The sequence below is a fragment of the Macrotis lagotis genome, chromosome 5, assembly GCF_037893015.1.
Source record: "Macrotis lagotis isolate mMagLag1 chromosome 5, bilby.v1.9.chrom.fasta, whole genome shotgun sequence".
Taxonomy (NCBI): Eukaryota; Metazoa; Chordata; class Mammalia; order Peramelemorphia; family Peramelidae; genus Macrotis; species Macrotis lagotis.
In genome coordinates, this window is record NC_133662.1 from 193,071,828 (window position 1) to 193,090,058 (window position 18,231).

General features: G+C 41.1%; 1 protein-coding gene across 3 annotated transcripts in view; it reads left to right on the forward strand.

Moving 5' to 3' along the window:
• The first annotated feature begins 647 nt into the window (after positions 1 to 647).
• Positions 648 to 18,231, forward strand: part of LOC141488256 (very-long-chain enoyl-CoA reductase-like) — an 88,201-nt gene continuing 70,617 nt past the window's right edge. The window contains exon 1 of one of the 3 annotated variants that reach the window (XM_074188202.1): positions 648 to 896. In XM_074188202.1, the coding sequence (XP_074044303.1) occupies positions 831 to 896 (66 nt within the window). In that variant the 5' untranslated portion in view covers positions 648 to 830. Of the gene's footprint in view, positions 897 to 1,433; positions 1,528 to 18,231 lie in introns of those variants that run through there. The other 2 variants (XM_074188200.1, XM_074188201.1) reach the window with 2 other exon arrangements.

Below are 18,231 nucleotides of genomic sequence, written 5' to 3' on the forward strand. Positions count from 1 at the left end.
ATTATGATTTTAAAAGTACCCACAGTAATTCAAGCTGATCATAGATTCAAACTGATTCATCAGACTGCCAGAGAGGTTCATGTCAAAAGGCTAAGTATCCCAGCCTCATTCATGAAACTCTGAGGAAGCCCACCTCTTTATTTTTTTGGCAATAGAATACCTTTAAAGCAGTAAACCGGTCCACCCAAGTAGTACCTGCAGATTATGAAAGCTATTTTCATATTCATTTCTTCATCTTTGGAAGACAAAGTCATTTCATCCTCACCCTACCATCAAGAAATAAGGAGCAGGACTGGGTGGTCCCTTTCTATGGGGTTAAGCGGAGTTCACAGCTACTTCTTGCATTGTAAAGATCTTCAGGGGAGGCAAAGAGAAAGGCCACATGATCATTCTGGCCTTGACCATGGAGGTATCTATACTTTTCTGACGTTCCCCCTTAGCCTTCGACTTTTCTTGGTCCATCCTGCGGTTTCTCGGGTCCAGATCCTTTGCTCTAGGCAGAGGACATAGGGAGGCCCAGGCCCAACAGTGCCTGCCCTTGGGAGAAGTCACAGGGTTTCTATTCTAGCTTCTTCCCCTTCAGAATTTCCAAGTTGGGAAGAAGAAATAAAGCTTGCTCCCTCAGCCTTCCTTCATCACTTTATCCCTTAAGTGGGAGACAGCCTTTTGCCGGCACATCACACCCAAGGGTGATGAGCTGTGCTCTAATCGGGCAGAGAAAAGAAGGAGCCAGTATTTCCACACGGGCACTGAGAGCAAGCCGGGGAACGCTTTGAAGAGATGCGAGAAGCATCCGAGGACAGGGCCCCGGTTGCCACTGATAGACATCTATGGCGTCAGCAGCCAGCTGGAGCAGGAGCGCAGTCAGCCCTTGGCTCCTCACTGCCGTGACTGAGGTTTGCTTGGGAGAAGGGGCGAGGGAGGGGAGGAGGATGGGGGGAGGATGGGGGGAGGATGGGGGAGGATGGGGGGAGGATGGGGGAGGATGGGGGAGGATGGGGGGCTCCGTGACTCTCTTTTCCCACCTGGAACCGAAGTCCCCACAACTGCTTTCCAGGACTGCGCCGGTCCCCCGAGGAGGGAGCAGAACCCCCCCAGCCCACTCCCGATCCGGCCCAGAGCTGCAGCCCCGGCGGGCGGGCTGGGGATGGCTAGGGGCTGGGCAGCCTCCCCGCCCGCTGGCCCGGGCTGGGCCCCGGCTGGGAGAGGAGATGCGGGCGCCGCTCTCCACCCCCGGCTCAGCTTGGCTGTTGGGGATGGAGGAGGTGGAGGGGGGAGGAGGAGGAGGGAGGGAGAAAGGGGAAGGGGTTTGTCTTCTGATTGGCTGCGGAGCGCCCCAGAGCACAGGCTGGAGAGGTGACAAGAGGGGGGGCAAGGGGCTCCCAACTAAGTGCGGCGCCTCTCTGCTGGGGGAGGGGGCGGGCGGGAGGGAAGGAAGCCGCGGCGTCTAGGCCGGGCACAGCCCCAGCTGGTGAGCCGAGCGGCCGCAGGGCAGGCAGGATGAGCAGCCGGGTGACTTTCTTCGAGGTGGGTGCGCGCAGGATACTTCTCCCGTTCAAGTTCGGAGCTGGGCGTCTGGGGGTTCTGCCGGGCTCCCTGGGGCTCCCCCGCCCCCCCGGGCCGGCCACTGGCCCCGAGGGGAGCCGAGGGACCGTCTTGGGGGGGGGCCCGGGAGCAAACTTGAGAAGTGGCCGGGGAGGGAGGCGGACGCGGACGTCCTCGGGGAGGGGGTTCGTGCCAATGCCACGGTGGGGGGGGGGGGTCCTCCGCCACCCCGCTGCCCGCCCTCCTGGGGTCTCCGATGCCCTCTCCGCGCCGAGGTTCCGGCTGAGAGCATCAGCGGAGATGCCGGCCAGCCTCCCTCGGCGTCTCTGCATTGGAGCCGGGGCCACAGGGAGACTGGCGGCTTCTCAACTTACCCAAGGACTCTCCGAAAGAACGGCACTTGCAGTTATTCCCGTGGTCCCACATAGGAAAAGCCCCAAAGAGGATGGCCCGGGGGAGGGGGCGCCGACAGCCGCAAACGCCCTCGCCTTGGGGGGGCGCCCACTCAGGTTGGGGTTAGAGCGGCCCAGAAAGGGAAGGGTAAGGCTGAACTCCACAGTGTTGCCCCCCACCCCGTGCCCCCCCTTTCAGACTGGCTGAGTGGGACCCTTTGAAGTCTGTCTGCCACCCGACTTGGTGGGTTTCACTTGGGGGTCAAGTTTAGGGGAGTCAAAATAGCAATGAGAGGATCCCAGTGCCCATCTCCCCCAGCCCTCCGATTGTAAAGCTGGCATTCGTGGTCTTCTGAGCTCTCAACTCCCTTCCTGCCCTTTACCTGACTGGCAGAGATCAGACAAAAGGGAAAGGAGGGGAGACAGGGACGTCATCAGGAATTGAATATCTCACCAAAACAAGCCTCAGAATTCTTGAAAGAGGGCTAGGAAAAAGGCTCCCCATAAATGTCGCCTGCCCTGCCTTCTATGTAAAAGGAGATTTTTAAAAATGTCATCTCCAGGCACAAAGTGCAACCCTTAAGGGTTTGCAACCCCTTCAAAGCTTAGGGTAGTGTTCAACTCCAGAGCTATTTCTTCACCGTGATGACATCTCCCCTCCTCACTTTACCAGCTGCCAAAGATTTCTTTCATCTAGCGACAGAATTGTTTATATATAAATTGACATGGATCATCTATCCTGAAAAACACAGTTCTTTACAAACACTAGAGACAGAGACAGAGTCATTCCAAATTGTGGTGGTGGTGGTGGTGGTGGGGAGTTACATAGGAGGAAGTATTCAAACATTTTGGAATGGAAACCATCTGGAGTGTTTAACAGGGGCACACTTCTGGAGGAATCCAAAAGAAAACTGTGAGTTAGGTTTTCTGATATAGGGTAGTTTTTCAAACTCATGAGATTCTGGGAAGAAATTGGAAAGATACCAGCTTTATATTACTGAAGGAAAACTCTTTCTCTGTCCAAATAAAATCTGGAGAATCCCTCCATTCTCAGTAAGTTTTTACTGTGTATGCTGAGTGATTGAAAGACAGTTTAAGGGTCTTGGATTAAAGGTAGGGCTTGAATGAAGGAAGCCCTGGGTTCAAGTGTTTCTTCTGGCATATACTAACTATATGACCAGGAGTGAGTTCTTAAAACCTTGAATTTTTCGTGTACTCGTTCCAAGGGATGAATTGCAATTTTGTGTCATTAAAAGCATATTTTAAGTCAATAATTCCCTAGTCATCACAACCTTACAGTCTCTTTAAGACTGTAAAATACAGAGGGAATTACAATCTGAAGCAGTGAAGAGACTTTCCATAATGAAAGTTTCCTACAGAGATGAAATCATAGATTGATTCCCATCTTCCACCCTACATACTCAGGGTCTAGCATTGTACTGAGAACTACAGGAGACAAGAGGTGATGCTTACTCCTGATTTTCATTATGATTTTCTTATAATGAAATAGGTCATGTGTTAATGTTGACACGTTATATAGGAAGCAAGAACAATTCACTCCCTCTATGAAGGCAGGATATTGCAATGAGCTTAAAGCCTTCAGTTGTAGCATTGGCTCTGTAGTTGAAATTCCACTGAAAAGTGTGAAGACACTTAATCTCTCTGAGACTCAGTTTCCCGGTTTGTGAAGGGGAGATAATGCCTCAAAGTTGTTGTTATGAGGTTCAAAGGAGATAATGGATGTGGGTAAACTCATTCTGCTTTGCAAATATAAGTCAATTCTTTTACAGTGAGGTTACATAATTTTTATTTAGTTCATGTCCTTCTGCATTTATTTCTCTTAATTTAGTTGTGATTTCCTTTGGTGGGCTCATAGGGAAAAGTGGGGGGAGTGTCTCTGAATAACAGTGGAGAATAAGGTCGTGTTACTTTTTAACTGTTTTAGAATAATTTTAATTTCAGTCATTGCCAGATTTCTCACATATTAACAAAGGAGAATGATGATGGAAAGAAGGGGAAAACTGCATAATAGCTGAGAAAATAAATGAGGGGAGATCAAATGGGGATGAAGAGTTATTTAAGGAAGTAACCCCTTTATGTACCCGCCAAGACCTCTAGTTACTTCTGTATATTTTTATAGACTCCAAGGATGGGGTAGGAGGGATAGCATGGTGAGTAATGACGTCCCTTTGCTAATTGAAACCCTCTCTTCACAGCCCAGATGAATATTACACCCCAAACCCAAGAACTGGGCACTCAGCACTTTATTTTAAAGGACAATAATCTCAGACTGTTACATTCTGTGGACAATTCACAATGTGTTAGTCTTGGCAAATGTCCTAGGTAGTAGAGACAGTGTGTTTCTTATGGCTTGTATTGTACTTGAATTGTTCATGTGCTTGTTCTGGGGGGGGGGGGGGGCTGAATTGCAATTTTATGTCATTAAAAGCATATTTTAAGTCAATAATTCAGGAGTGAAGGCAATCATTCACTCCCTAGTCATCACAACCAATTCAGTGAACGCTAGAGCAGCTGCTATTGCTAAAACTAGCAGTCACTAGTGGGCAGATCCAACAGTCTAAATAGTGGTTAGGTTTGTTGGCCTCTAATAATATCCAGTTACTTTTTAAAATCAGCTTAGGTTGCTTTGGACTTAGGAACAAAAAGGAGACATGAGAAGGAAGAATCACATTTTAAGCTCTACAGAAACCAATATGAGTTACAGTGGCTATCTGTAGAGAATCCCCACTACAGCTTACTTGACAAGTGGTCATCTAGCCTGTTTTGGAAGATCTCCAATGAGAGGCAACTTATTACCTCTAGAGGAAATCCATTTTTACTTTCCCCACAGTTTTAATGGCTAATTCCTGACATCAAACTTCAATTTGCTTCTTTGTTGCTCCTACTCATCACCCCTGCTTCCATCCTATAGAACTAAATATTAAAAAGCCACTTGGTAGCCCTTCAAATATTTAAACATTGTTGCCATATTCTCTGAGTTTTCTCCGGGCTAAATAACCCCAATTCCTTCCTCAAATCTTCACATGATAAGGTCCTTCACCCTTCTTGATTGCCCTCAATTTCATTTCTACATTCGGGTACCCAGGCCCAAACACAATACTCCCAGACTTTTCCCTACAATGTCCCAGAGTACCTTCATCTCTTTCCCCCCACCCTTTTCAGCTTCCTTTTATATGTTGTCTTTCTCACTTATAATGTAAGCCTCTTAATGACAAGGACTATCTTTCTGCAAGTATTTGCATTCCCATTACTTGGTAAGAGCTCAACAAATGCTTGTTGAGGTGAGTCCACCTGTGGTTTGACCAGGGCAGAGAACACAGAGATGATCACCTCCTTATTCCTGGAAGCCATACCTCTATTCATGCAACCCAAGATGAACTTTTTTGGCTGCCATGTCATAATGCTGACTCATATTGATCTTGGAGTTCATTAAAATATTCAGAGACAAACTGTAGTCTAACCATGCCTTCCTCATCTTGTACTTGTGAAAGTGACCTTTTGAACCTCTGCAACCCTGATGGTTTTTATCTTATTAGATTTAGCTTAGTGTTATAGATCTCAACTCTGTCATCTAGGACATTAGCCATCTTTTCTCACACTGCATTATCTGCCAGTTTGATGAACATACATCTATCCAAGTCATTGATAAAATTAATAAGGAACACAGGCCCAAGCACAGATCCTTAGAATATTCTACTGAAGATTTCCTGCCAAATAGACATTGAACCATTAATGACATCTCTTTGAGTTTGATCATTCAGTCTTTCCTGGATCCATTTAATTAAACTATTATTAAGTCTAAATGTCTCCATATTTTCCACAAAAATAATATGAAATACTTTATCAAAGGCTTTACTAAATTCTAGGCTAGCTATCTATGCCAGAGATGCTAAACATGGCCTACAATCTTCCTGAGTATGACTTGACATAATTAAGAGATATTTAACAAAATAGATAAAAATACAATAAAATGTAGATAATGGTAATATATGGTTTTTAAGTCAGTATATACCAACAAAATTTCTAATGTATGTTTTAGTGGTTCCCATTTCTGTTTGAGTTTGACTTCATTGATCAGTACTATTTCTAGATCATTTAGTAATCTTGTCAATAAAGACATTAAATTTACTTTGATGTGATTGGTTCTTGAAGCCATGTTGACTTTTGGGTTTTCCATTTTCTTTTCTAAATATTCACTGTGCATGCATCTTTTTAATGATCTACTATAGAGTTTCCCTAGCATTTGAAAACAAGCTCACTGACCTGGAATTTGTAGTATCTTCTACCTATTTTATGCTATTTGATTCTATTCCATTGTATTCTTCAAAAGTTGGAATATTTGACCTATTCTAGTCTTTTAATACTTCTCCTAGTCTCCATCATCTCCATGGCTCACCAATCACATTTTTTCACTTCTTCCAGTACCCAAGGATATAGGTGATCTGGACCAGGTGGTTTGAATTCAACAAGGACAGCTCAAGGTCCCTATTAGAATTTCTTTACTTACCTTGGGCATCTACTTCCTGTGAATCATTTTTTGTTCTGTTAAATATCTCTAGCTGATCTATCAGCAAGCATTTATTAGCCAACTACATGTTCCAGGCATTATAGCAAATTTGAGGCATGCAAGACAAAAACCAAAATAATCTTTACTCTTAAGGAGGTAACATAACACAAAGGGCACCAACATGTATATAAGTATACATTAAATAAATGCTAGATTATTTTTAATGGTATTAGCAACCAGGAAAGATCTCATGTAGAAAGTGGCACCCAGATGAAGTTCTAAGGGAATTATGGGATTCAAAGAGGCAGAAAACAGTATATTCTGGGTCCAGGAGATAACCTGTACCAAGGCATCAGGAGAGGGGAGTAGAAAGTTCATAGTTTGGTGTTGAGAAGTTAGGGCGGGAGTCAAAGTCTTAACAGATTTTCCTTCAAGCCAACTCAATACATGTTTATTAAGCACTTACTATGTGCAAATGGTGTCTAGAACATGGTAAGTCCTTCATAAATATTTATTGACTGTCCACTATATGATAAAGCAGAGCCCTAGGTATACTAGAGACACAAAGAGATTCCCTGCCTATCAGAAGCTTACATCATCCTGGGGCCATGATGACAGGGCCATGATACAGTTAAATAAATCTAAACTAATTTGAGGACAGGGGAGCTAGGAGGAGCTGGAACCTGAGCTAATATAAGATAGAGATTACTACCCTTCAGAAATTCATGCTAGTCCTGTGCGAAGTAGTGGGGTGGATATGCCATGTTAGATTTGAGGCACAGCTGCTGGTAGACCAGTTTGCCAGGAATGAAGAACTTGAGTAGTCACAAAAATCAGATTGGTGTTCTCTATTACCAACTTGCTATAAAGGGCTTGTAGCATTAGGCCCAGGGATATCATCATCTGAAAGCTGGTGTCATCGTTTCTCTTAGAAGGACTGTTAAAGGAAGCTTCTTTGTATTATAACAACACTGATCTCACAGCAGTGGCTGCCAAGGTGTTTGTCCGGATATCTACACCAAAGATGGCACTGTCTTAGGTGTCCCAAAGTCCTTTACTTTGAAGTATGGATCAAAGCTAAAGAGGATTGTCAGAATAAGGCAACACTGTAGGGGCTGAGAATGGTTCTGGACCATTCATCATTTACTCCTAATTGTGATGTATTAGAATTGTGGCAAGAAGTGTCTGTTTTAGCCTCAGGAATAAACTCTCAGCATTCACAATACATGTTTATTTTAATCACTGTAGTTACGTGGCTCACCTAGTGTTCCTGCTTACCATAAATATTCATCTCAGAGTACTGGAAGAACACCTGTATTTTGAGTATGTACAACATATATGGGCACATGTATACTCTTGACAATTTATGCCATTAATAATGTCTGTGAAAACACTATTTTAGACAAAACAAGAACCCTATTAGAACACAGCAGAGTTCTAGTCTATATGCTTTAGAGATCATCTAGTCTTTTTCATTTTACAAATGGTCAAACTGAGGCTCAGGGAGAAGTGCTAATTAATCATAGTGTTGATTTTTCACATTTTCCTGGGACTGTATTTTTTAAAAGAGTCAAAGTACTAGTCTTTGTAACTGATCTTTATATAATTCTCTAAGGTGAACAAATTCTTTTCCATATTTATCTCATTTGAGTTCCACAACAACCCTGTTAAGGTAGGCACTATAGGTTATCATTATTCATATTTTACAAATGAGGAAACAGACCAGGAAGGGACATGACTTTTCAATATTCATACAGTGTCATACAGAGAGCAGAAACTGTAATTAGTTAATATTGTGCCTACAGTAAATTTAGGATGGGACAGAGAATGGCAGTTAAAAGTACAGTCCTTTGAAGGGTACAGTCATATCGGGAGGGGGCAGCTTGACTCTCAAAGAGCTCAGGGCTTTGATACTGCAGTGTTTAGAGGAGAAAGCAGATCCTGGTCAAAGGATATCAAGACATCTTACAAATGGGGATCGGGGGATGCATCTTTGAAAACATGAAATAGATGAAAAGAGATGAGGTTATGAAAATGAGGAAGTATATGACCTACTCTCTCCCTGATCTACCATGTCAGCACTCCAAGTCAAAACCCCATCCACCCTCTACTCATCATTGTTCTTCTAGGATATTGGCTAGAGTAGAAACCAGGGAGTCAGGAGAATCTGAATTCAAATTTGAGCTCAGACACTTGCCACTTACTAGCTGTGTGACCTTGAGCAAGTCACTTAATCCTTATTATGTCAACCAGGACTAAGTCCAGTCATCCTGATTCCTATCTGGTCTCTGGACCCAGATGACTCCAGGGGAGAAAGTGTGACTGGTGACTTAGCACAACGCCCCCCTTACTCAAATCCAATTCACGTGTTTGTCATGGCATCGCCTCCCAGATGTCATGGTCTTCTTGAAGAATGACAACAAACAATAATAGTTTTTCTGGGAGGAAGCAGGATTGACTTAGGTTTTTTCCCATCTTTTTCCGTTGCACCAGAGTGCCTCACATCTGCCTACCCTTTAATTGTTGTTTGTTACTCCGTGTGAATTAATAAAAGAGTATACATGGTAATCCAAGCAACAGGGCTAGGGTTGGAATTCCAATTACATTGAGTCAATAATCCATAAACATCTATTTAGCACCCATTGTATGTCCGGCAATGACCTTGAATGACATCATTTCAAACTAAGTATTGAAATAAGAATAAGGACATGTTAGATTTGAGGCACAGCTGCTGGTGGCCCAGTTTGCCAGCTTCCAATAGCAGCTCAGCCTTAGATAAATTTCCTCACTGCTCCATGCCTGAGTTTCGTTGCTTATAAAATTGGATTCTGAAAGGACAAGATGATTTATTTCTAAGGTTCCTCCTAGCTCTAAATGTTCATGATTTTATACTGTAGGAGTTTGTATTGTACTCTTCTTAATATTTGTACAGCATACCAAACTTCTCTAATCTACATGTTGAAGGTTATATCAGACAAGATTTCTGAGGTCCAGCACAAAAGTCTGACTGATTAATTTTTGTCTTTGTATTCCTGATTTCCAACATAATGCCTTTAAAAATGCTTACTGAAGCAAACCACTGCAGTATCTTTGCCAAGGAAACCCCATGGACAATATGGTCCATGGAGTCACAAAGAGTCAGACATGAGTGATCAACTAAACAACAGCTTCCTGACTCCAGATCCATTTGTTCTCTGCTACTTTTTTAAAGTTATACTAAAATCTCAGATTTATTTTCATTTTCATTTTTCTTATTTTTAATTATTTGGAAGTTATTTCTAATAGAGTACAATACTTGTTTGGCTAATATTTTATTCATATCTTATGACCACATCCAGATTCTTATTAAAGAGATTCAATTTAAAAAAATATTCATTGATGATTAATTCATTTGGCATCTTCATGCTTCTCTTTCTTCATTGATACCTCTCAGTGGCTCTTGTAAATATGTAAAGGTATTTATAATAACTACTCATTCCAATGTAACACCCCACCTCTTTCCCCCTTCTGCACTTCTCTGTCTCAACTCCCACTATAACAGGGAGGCTGGTTATGCAAAGGGTTATGAATCACTCCTTAGGAATTTTGGGATCTAAGATGCTCATTCAGGAGTTATCATTTGGCTTCTGTGTGGTTCCTAAAGATTATCTATTAGTCTTCGAGAGTCAAGTTATAAAAAGAAGTATTTAACTAAATAATGATAAATAAGAACATTTGTTAAATAAATAATTCCCCACAAAATCTGGGCCATATCCTCTCTTTTCAAGGTCCCTGGGGAGAGTGAGCTCAATTTTAGCCCAAATATGATTAAAGAGGTAACTCACAGTTCATGGTATCTGGAAGTCTCCCTTTGTGGAATCCTCATAAAGTTCTCCTTTGGTGTGTGTGTGTAAGTTATCTGCTAGGCTTCTTATAGAATCCTGAAGGTACTTTTCCTCAGTGGGTTATTCTTTGTCCTTGGCTCCTACCACAGATGCTGATGCCATTAGCCACTGCTGTACTGGGGACAAGGAACTAAAATCAATGAGAAATTCAAATCTTCTGACATTTTGAAGTTCATCAAGTCATCCTCTGGTCCAAGGGGACAGGAAGGAGACAGAGAAAACCTTCTTATCCTTTCCCCCCAAGTGGCCCCCTCTCAGAGCTTTGACTTAGTTCAGGGCCTGTTATTGGAATCCTGAACTGGCTTATTGATTTATCTAAATCCTACAAGATATGATTTCTCTTCTTCAACCAACTACAAGAAATTTCCTACATGACCTTTTATTTTGTAATTCAGTTATTTTCAGTCAAGTTTGACTTGACTTTCAGTTGACTGAAAAATTTGTGACATCATTTAGGATTTTCTTAGCAAAAGACTGGATTACTTTTGCCATTTCCTTCACCAGTTCATTTTACAGATGAAGAAACTGAGGCAAACAGAGTGAAATGATTTGCCCAGGGTCCCAGAGTTAGTAAGTATCTGAGGTCATATTTGAATTCAGGAAAAGGAGTCTTCCTGGCACCAGAACCATCACTCTCTCTACTGCCATATAACTGCTTTCTTTCATTTAATTTAGTTCACACGTTTGAAAGACTATTTGTTCAATAGAGGTGTCTAGGAATTGTTCACACTTACTTTATATCTTTGATTAATTTTATAACTCAAAGTGACTTTCTCACTTGGCAATATTAACAGACTATGGAGTGTCTTGTCAACTGCACAAATTGGGGCTGAGGAATGTGGGACACTTTCTCTTACATCATTATAGTATTTTAGATATATATAATATAGTATATGTCTTTATTACTTTAGAAATGAAGTAGGATTATCAAATATTAGTTGATGTTCCCAATGCTGTGATTTTCTGTAGGAATGTGTAACTCTCATTGATCAGACTGTGGTTATAATTGCTTTGTGATAGACCTCCCACTGCATCTTCAGTAGAGTCCTTGTGGGAAGGGCAGACAAAACAAGGAGAAGAGATTTGATTCCTTCAGAAGGAACCTCTCTGACCACGAACAGAAGTTACTTTGGAAATGCTCCAAGTCTAAGAAAGGACCCCGCATGGTGCAGTGGATTGAAGGAGACAAAATTTAACTTTTGATGCTACAAACCTTAGAATACTATAGAGATAAAAGGTTTGCATCTTGAATGGAACTATCACTGGGGCATGCATGGATTTCTACCTAAGAGAGGGAAGTATGCTGACACTCTGCTTATTTGCCTTAGAATGATCCTCTCCTGATGGCTAGTATTTGGTAGATCTTGATTTGGAGGGTACTTCAGAGGTCAAATTTCAAATCCCTAATTTTATAGAGATAGCTGTGTGGCACAGTGGATAGAGTGCTGGACCTGGAGTCAGAAGATTCATCTTCCTGAGTTTAAATTTTGACTTCAGATATTTATTAGCTGTGTGACACTGGACAAGTCACTTTACCCCTGCCTGCCTCAGTTTACTCATCTGTAAGATGAGTTGAGGAAGGAAATGGCAAACTACTTCAGTATTGCTATCAAGAAAAACTCAAATAGGCTCACAAAAAGCTAGATAAAAACAACTTAACATTGTGCAGATGAGGAAACAGAGGCCCAGAAAAGGGAAATGACTTCTTGCGTGATTTTTTTCTGCTTTATTCCCATCCATCTGCTACCTAAAAGTTCATCCATTTATTCATTCATTCAATCAGTCAATAAACATTGATTAAGCATCTACTGTGCCAGATGCTGGATTAAAAGCCGGAAATACAGAAGGAGACGAAAGACAGTTACTAACTTTAAGGAACTCACAATCTCATGGAGGAGATGATCTACAAACAAATATAAACAAAGTAAGCCATGTATAGGATCAATTGGAATTAATTATCAAAGGGAAGGTACTAGAATTAAGAGGGGTTGAGGAAGATATCTAGTAAAAGATGGAATTTTAGTTGATCTTAAAGGAAGCCAAGGAGGGTAGTAGTTAGAATGGAGGAATGAGGAGAGCATTCCAAGTAAGGGAAACAACCAGAAAGAATGCCTGCAGCCAAGAGTTGGAACATCTTGTTTTTGGAAGTCAGGAGGCAAAGATTGAAGCACAGTATCAGTACCTGCCTCAAGGAACTCCCCCCAAAATCAATCAACAAGCTTTTAAAAGCACCTACTAAGTGCTAGACTAGGTTCTGGTGATAAAAAGATGAAAATGACAAAGGAGCTTACAATCTGTGGAGGGTGGGAAAGAAGAGGATATAATATTTTTCCAAATAAATATAATACAAATTAAGATAAACGTGCAAAGGAGAGATCTAGAAATCTGAGAAGGGAGTGAGTACTTCAAACTGGGTGGAATCAAGAAAGGTTTTGTTGTCCATCCTTCCTTCTTAAAGAGGGCCAATGTCTTGACTTGCAAGTGAATTGGAGTTAAGTAAGGCAGAGCTGTGCAAATCACCTTCACTCTCTCCTCCAGTCATCGAAATCTAGATATAAATCAAGATGATTGTTGAGTTGATGACCAAACATTTGGACTGTAGAAGAGCACATGAAAGGGAGTAAGTAATGTCAACGAGGAAAGAAAGTTGGAATCTTAGGACTTAGATCTGGAAGAGACCCTAGAAACCATCCAGTTTGGCTCCATTTTACAGGTGAGGAAACCGAAGTCTAGAGTGGAAAGGGTATGATGGCATCAGTTCTTGCAGGTTCCAGGGAGTCATTATTAAATTTTCAGTATTGAGTATTTGCATTTTGGAAGTCAGCAAATACTACAAATACGGATTTGATTAACTATTTTGTTAATGGTCTAGAGTTAGAAGAAAGTGATGGAGAAAACATGAATAATGCAGGATTAAACCCAAAATTGTGTCATGATATCCATGGCCAAAATCACCTATTTAAGAAGAATCAAGTTACAAACTTAGGTTGTAAAATCAGAGATCTTGGAGGTCTAGTCATACTTCTTCATTTTCCTAATGAGGGAACTAAGGCCTGAAAAAAAGGATGTAACTTACCCAAGGTCCCAGAGTCATAGCCAGGATTCAAAGGCAGATCCTCTGACCCATTTCCAAAGCTCTTGCCACTGACTCAAGCTTTATTTACCTGCCATCTCCTGAATGAAGGGATCATTTCATTCCTGGTTTTTGCATCCCTAGCACATAGTACACATAGCACACAGTTAATATAGACTTGCAGATTTATAGATAAGTACTAGAAATTTGGTATCCAAAAAAGGTTTTCAGTAATAATAAGTCTATAAATCTACTTGTACTAGTAAAAACTAGAATTTAATTATTTTTTTCTTTCTAAATAAAAACACTCTAGTGTCAAATGCTTTAAAATTCAACTTAGCATTTTGGAGTCCATTCCATTGTGCTGAATAAAACATCACTGCTAAGGAAGATAAGGATAATGTAATAGGCTCTTAACAACACAAAGAAAGTTAAGCATCTCTAACAATAATAACCATTTCTAGGTCCAAGGAGTTGAAGCATCAGGTCCAGTGTTTTGAACCTATGGACATAGTCCAGACTGATTTTGATACTGGGGGAACCTGGTTTCTAATGAGAGAAGAATCCTTTCTTTTAGAAATATTTAGGGCAGCTAGGTGGAACAGTGGATAGAGCACCAGCCTTGGAGTCAGGAGTACCTGGGTTCAAATCCAGCCTCAGACACTTAATTACCTAGCTGTGTGGCCTCAGGCAAGCCACTTAACCCCATTGCCTTGCAAAAAACAAAACAAAACAAAAAAACAAGAAATATTTAATTGTTTTTAAATTCAGAAATCCATATACAAAATAAAATGGAAAAAATAAAATGTAAAGATTTGAATCTCTGTAATATATAGCTTGCTTTTAAAAAAAAAGTATATCATAAGGGGGTAGTTAGGTGGCACAGTGGATAGAGCAATGCCTCCAGAGTCAGGAGGACCTGAGTTCAAATTTGGATTCAGACATATAGTTGCCTAACTGTGTGACCTTGGCCAAATCACTTAACTTAAATAAATAAAAAAAAATTTTAAGTATATCATAAATTCAAAATATCTTCAAAATGTCCTGCTTATCTACATTTCTTTTTTTTTTCTAGTTTTTTGTAAGGCAAATGGGGTTAAGTGGCTTGCTCGAGGCCACACAGCTAGGTAATTATTAAGTGTCTGAGGTTGCATTTGAACCCAGGTACTCCTGACTTCAGGGCCGGTGCTTTATCTACTACACCACCTAGCCACCCCTCTACATTTCCTTTTGAACTTCCTTATCTTCTGTATATCTTATAAAATATTTCCCTGATCCACTGTTCTTTTTTTCCTTCCTTTCTCAAAAATGCCATCACTAGCTCCATATCCCATCTATCCCTACTTCCATTGAGGGGAGGATTTTAATTCTTGTCAACAAATAAATGTAAGGCACACAATGGCCATGTTTAGAAATATCTATTTCTTCACTTAAATCTGCAATCTCTCTGTTAGGAAGTGGGTTGCAGCCTTCATCACTGCCTCTCTAGAGTTGGGCTTGGTCAGGGTATCATCAGAACTCTTCAGTCATGTAAAGTTATTTTATTTATAATTTATATATATATATATATACACACACATGCACTTAAATATAATTATAGTAATAATTATAACATTTATAATTAAATTATACATAAATATAATTATTTTTAATGATTATAATACATTATAATGTATAATTTATATAATATAATAGATATTATGTTTAATATCTATTATATTATACATAATAAAGTTGTTATAAGGTTATATCTACACTGCCATTGTTATTTATTTATTTTTTTTTAGGTTTTTGCAAGGCAAATGGGGTTAAGTCGCTTGCCCAAGGCCACACAGCTAGGTAATTATTAAGTGTCTGAGGTCGGATTTGAACCCAGGTACTCCTGACTCCAGGGCCGGTGCTTTACCCACTGCCCACCTAGCCACCCCTGCCATTGTTATTGTATAAATTGTAGTCCTCGATTTGCTCACATTTGCTCTTCATTAGTTAATTTAAGTTTCCTGAGGTCCTCAGAAACAGACCACTTTGATTTCTTTTGGCCCATTAGTAGTCCATTACATTCATAATACCATAATTTGCTCAGCCCTCTCCATTTGATAGGCATTCCCTTTTTTCCAGTTCTTTTCCTCAAAAAGAGCTTCTATAAAGATTTTTTTGTACATATAAGACTCACAGTGCACATAGGTTAAACTTAGGTAACCAGTAGCATAACAAGAACTGGGAGACTAAGTCACAAACATCAGGACATGATGCAATTTACAGGACAGCTAAATGGGTAACATCCCTTGGCTCCCCCCCCGCCCAAGACACACCATACCTGCTTTACCCAAACAATTTCTATATATCCTTAGTGGTCATGGAAATCATGGGATCATAGAGCTGAAAGGAATCTTTCTTGTTTGAACTCTCAATTTCATATGAGGGACCTGAGAGGTTCCAAAGTTATCCAGGTAATATATAACAGAGCAAAGATTTAAACCTAGGGCCCACCCTGTATGTGGCACGTGATTGGTATTGTTTGGTGAGGGTGGCTGTCCTTTTCTCCATAGGAGTTGCTTTCCTGGGGACTGGACTTGAAGCAGGACTGGTGGTTTGAAGGGATAGGGGAGATGAGATCCCATGCCTGGGATCAGTTGGTGGTAGGAAAGACATGAGGACACAAGTCACCCCCAGAGTGCCAAGTCCCCAAAGAATGCACGCACCCTTGTGGTTGACTGAAGGCAGGCAGGGATGGGCTTGTTCTATGCAGCCATGTCCTTTTCTCTAATCGCAGATCCTTGGTTATCCCCAGTGGAAGTTTCAGGGAAACAAATTTCATCTTAGTGTAAATAGTGATTCCCTAACAATTGAGGCTTTCTTGGGTGTGGGGTGGGAGTGCTCTACCATGCGAGATTATAAATTAAGAGGATATAGAATTGGAAGGACCCATAGAGATCAGCTATTTGAACCCCATCACATTATAGAAGAGGAAACTGAACTGGCAGAACTGGGATGCTGTGATGCAGGTTTCCGATTCTGGTTCACTGCTGTTTCTTACTACAACACACTGGGAGCTACAGCCCTGCACAGGGACTCTTCAAAGGGAGGGTGGATGGATGGATGGATGGAAGCTATTGTAAACTCATGTTCAGAGGTGGTTGACCTGGAAATGTTTTGCCATTCTTCCCAAGGGGCTCAGACTCCAGATTCAGGGCTCTCTTTCTAAATGAACATTCTTCTCCTTTGGATTGGAGCTAGATTTCAGTGAGTTTAAAAGTTTAAAAACAGCAAGCTTAGAACTGGGAGTCCGGAATACTCCTTTCTGAGTGTATTAAATGTGTAACCCTGGGCAAGTTACTTAACTTTGCCTCAGTTTCCTCATCTGTAAAATGAACTGGAGAAGGAAATGTCAAACCACTCCAACACCTTTGCTGAGAAAACCTCAAAAGGAGTCATGAAGAATCAGACGTGTCTGAAAATTGATTGGAGTGACTGAATAACAAGGGTGACCACGGCACATAATTTGGGGTATGGATCAGATGGGAAAGCTTAATTATTATTATTATTACAAAGCAAGGCAGTTGATTGACAATGTCCTACTTTCAGTAAAGTGAACAATTTCCTACCAGGATCCTGAGTACAGGAAGGAGGGAAAAAAATGACAGGCAGTCAGTGTGAACCTTCAGCTGACCTTGAAGACAAGGCAGAAGCTTGCTTATCTGTTGTTGGCCTTGGAAAAGAGCAAAGCCAAGCAATTTTGTTTAGCGCAATGACTAGTATGTCAAGGGAACAACATAAGAACAAGAAATAGAGACACAGGGTAGGGCAGGTAAATGTGACCACTGGCTCTGCTTTGAAATGAAGGCCAATATGAAGATGAACTCTCTTGCCAGGAGAAGGAAGATAGAAGTCCCTTCTTTACCTCAACAGTTCCATGTCAAGGCATTTGTTTTTTATCCTAGGACAATAGAGAGCCATCGAAGATTTTCAAGCTAGAGAGTGAAAGAGCCTGACCTGTGCCTTGGGAAGGTTACTTTCCTAGCTGCGTGAAACGTGAATTAACAAAAGGAAGCAACCATAAGCAAGGAGACCAATTAGGAGATTTTAATAATGGTCTAGGTAAGAGGTTAGTGAACCAAAGGGGTAGCCCTGGGAGTGGAAAAGAAAATGAATACAAAAGATGCTATAGAGATAAAACTGACAAGTATTTTAAAAAATTGGATATATTGTGTATAAGTGTATGTACATGTGTGAATATGGGTAGACATGTCTGAGTGTAATGTGCACATCATGTAAGATGTATGCTGCAGGTACAAGGACATGAACACATGGATCTGCATTGTGCACATTGCATTATAGGCAAATATTACAAAATGTGTGAGTGCATATGTATATATGTGTATTGCTCATGTGTATAGTATGTGTGCATAGAGATAACTATGGATTTGAGCCTTTATGAATGGAAGTATAATAGTTCCCCTCTGATTTGTTCTTATGCCATGCATCCAGTTCATTGACTAACAAGGGACACACCTTTCACCCCTCTTTTTTCCTCCCTGATTTCACTCCTTTCCTGGCCACTAGCTTCTCCAGACTCAATCTTCTTTGTCATTCTGAGTAAGTCTCAAGATCTCTTTCTTCCCTACCCATTTTGAAATCTCTCATCAAAGGAGACCCCTTCCCCTCTTCACTAATGGAGATTCCTCTCCTCCTCACCAATGTAGACCTCCTCCTCTCTCATCACTTAGACTTGAAAATTGCTCCAACAACAATCTCTCAACCATCTCACTCTGTGGATCTCATAACATGTGGCTTTAGTGAAGAGACCTC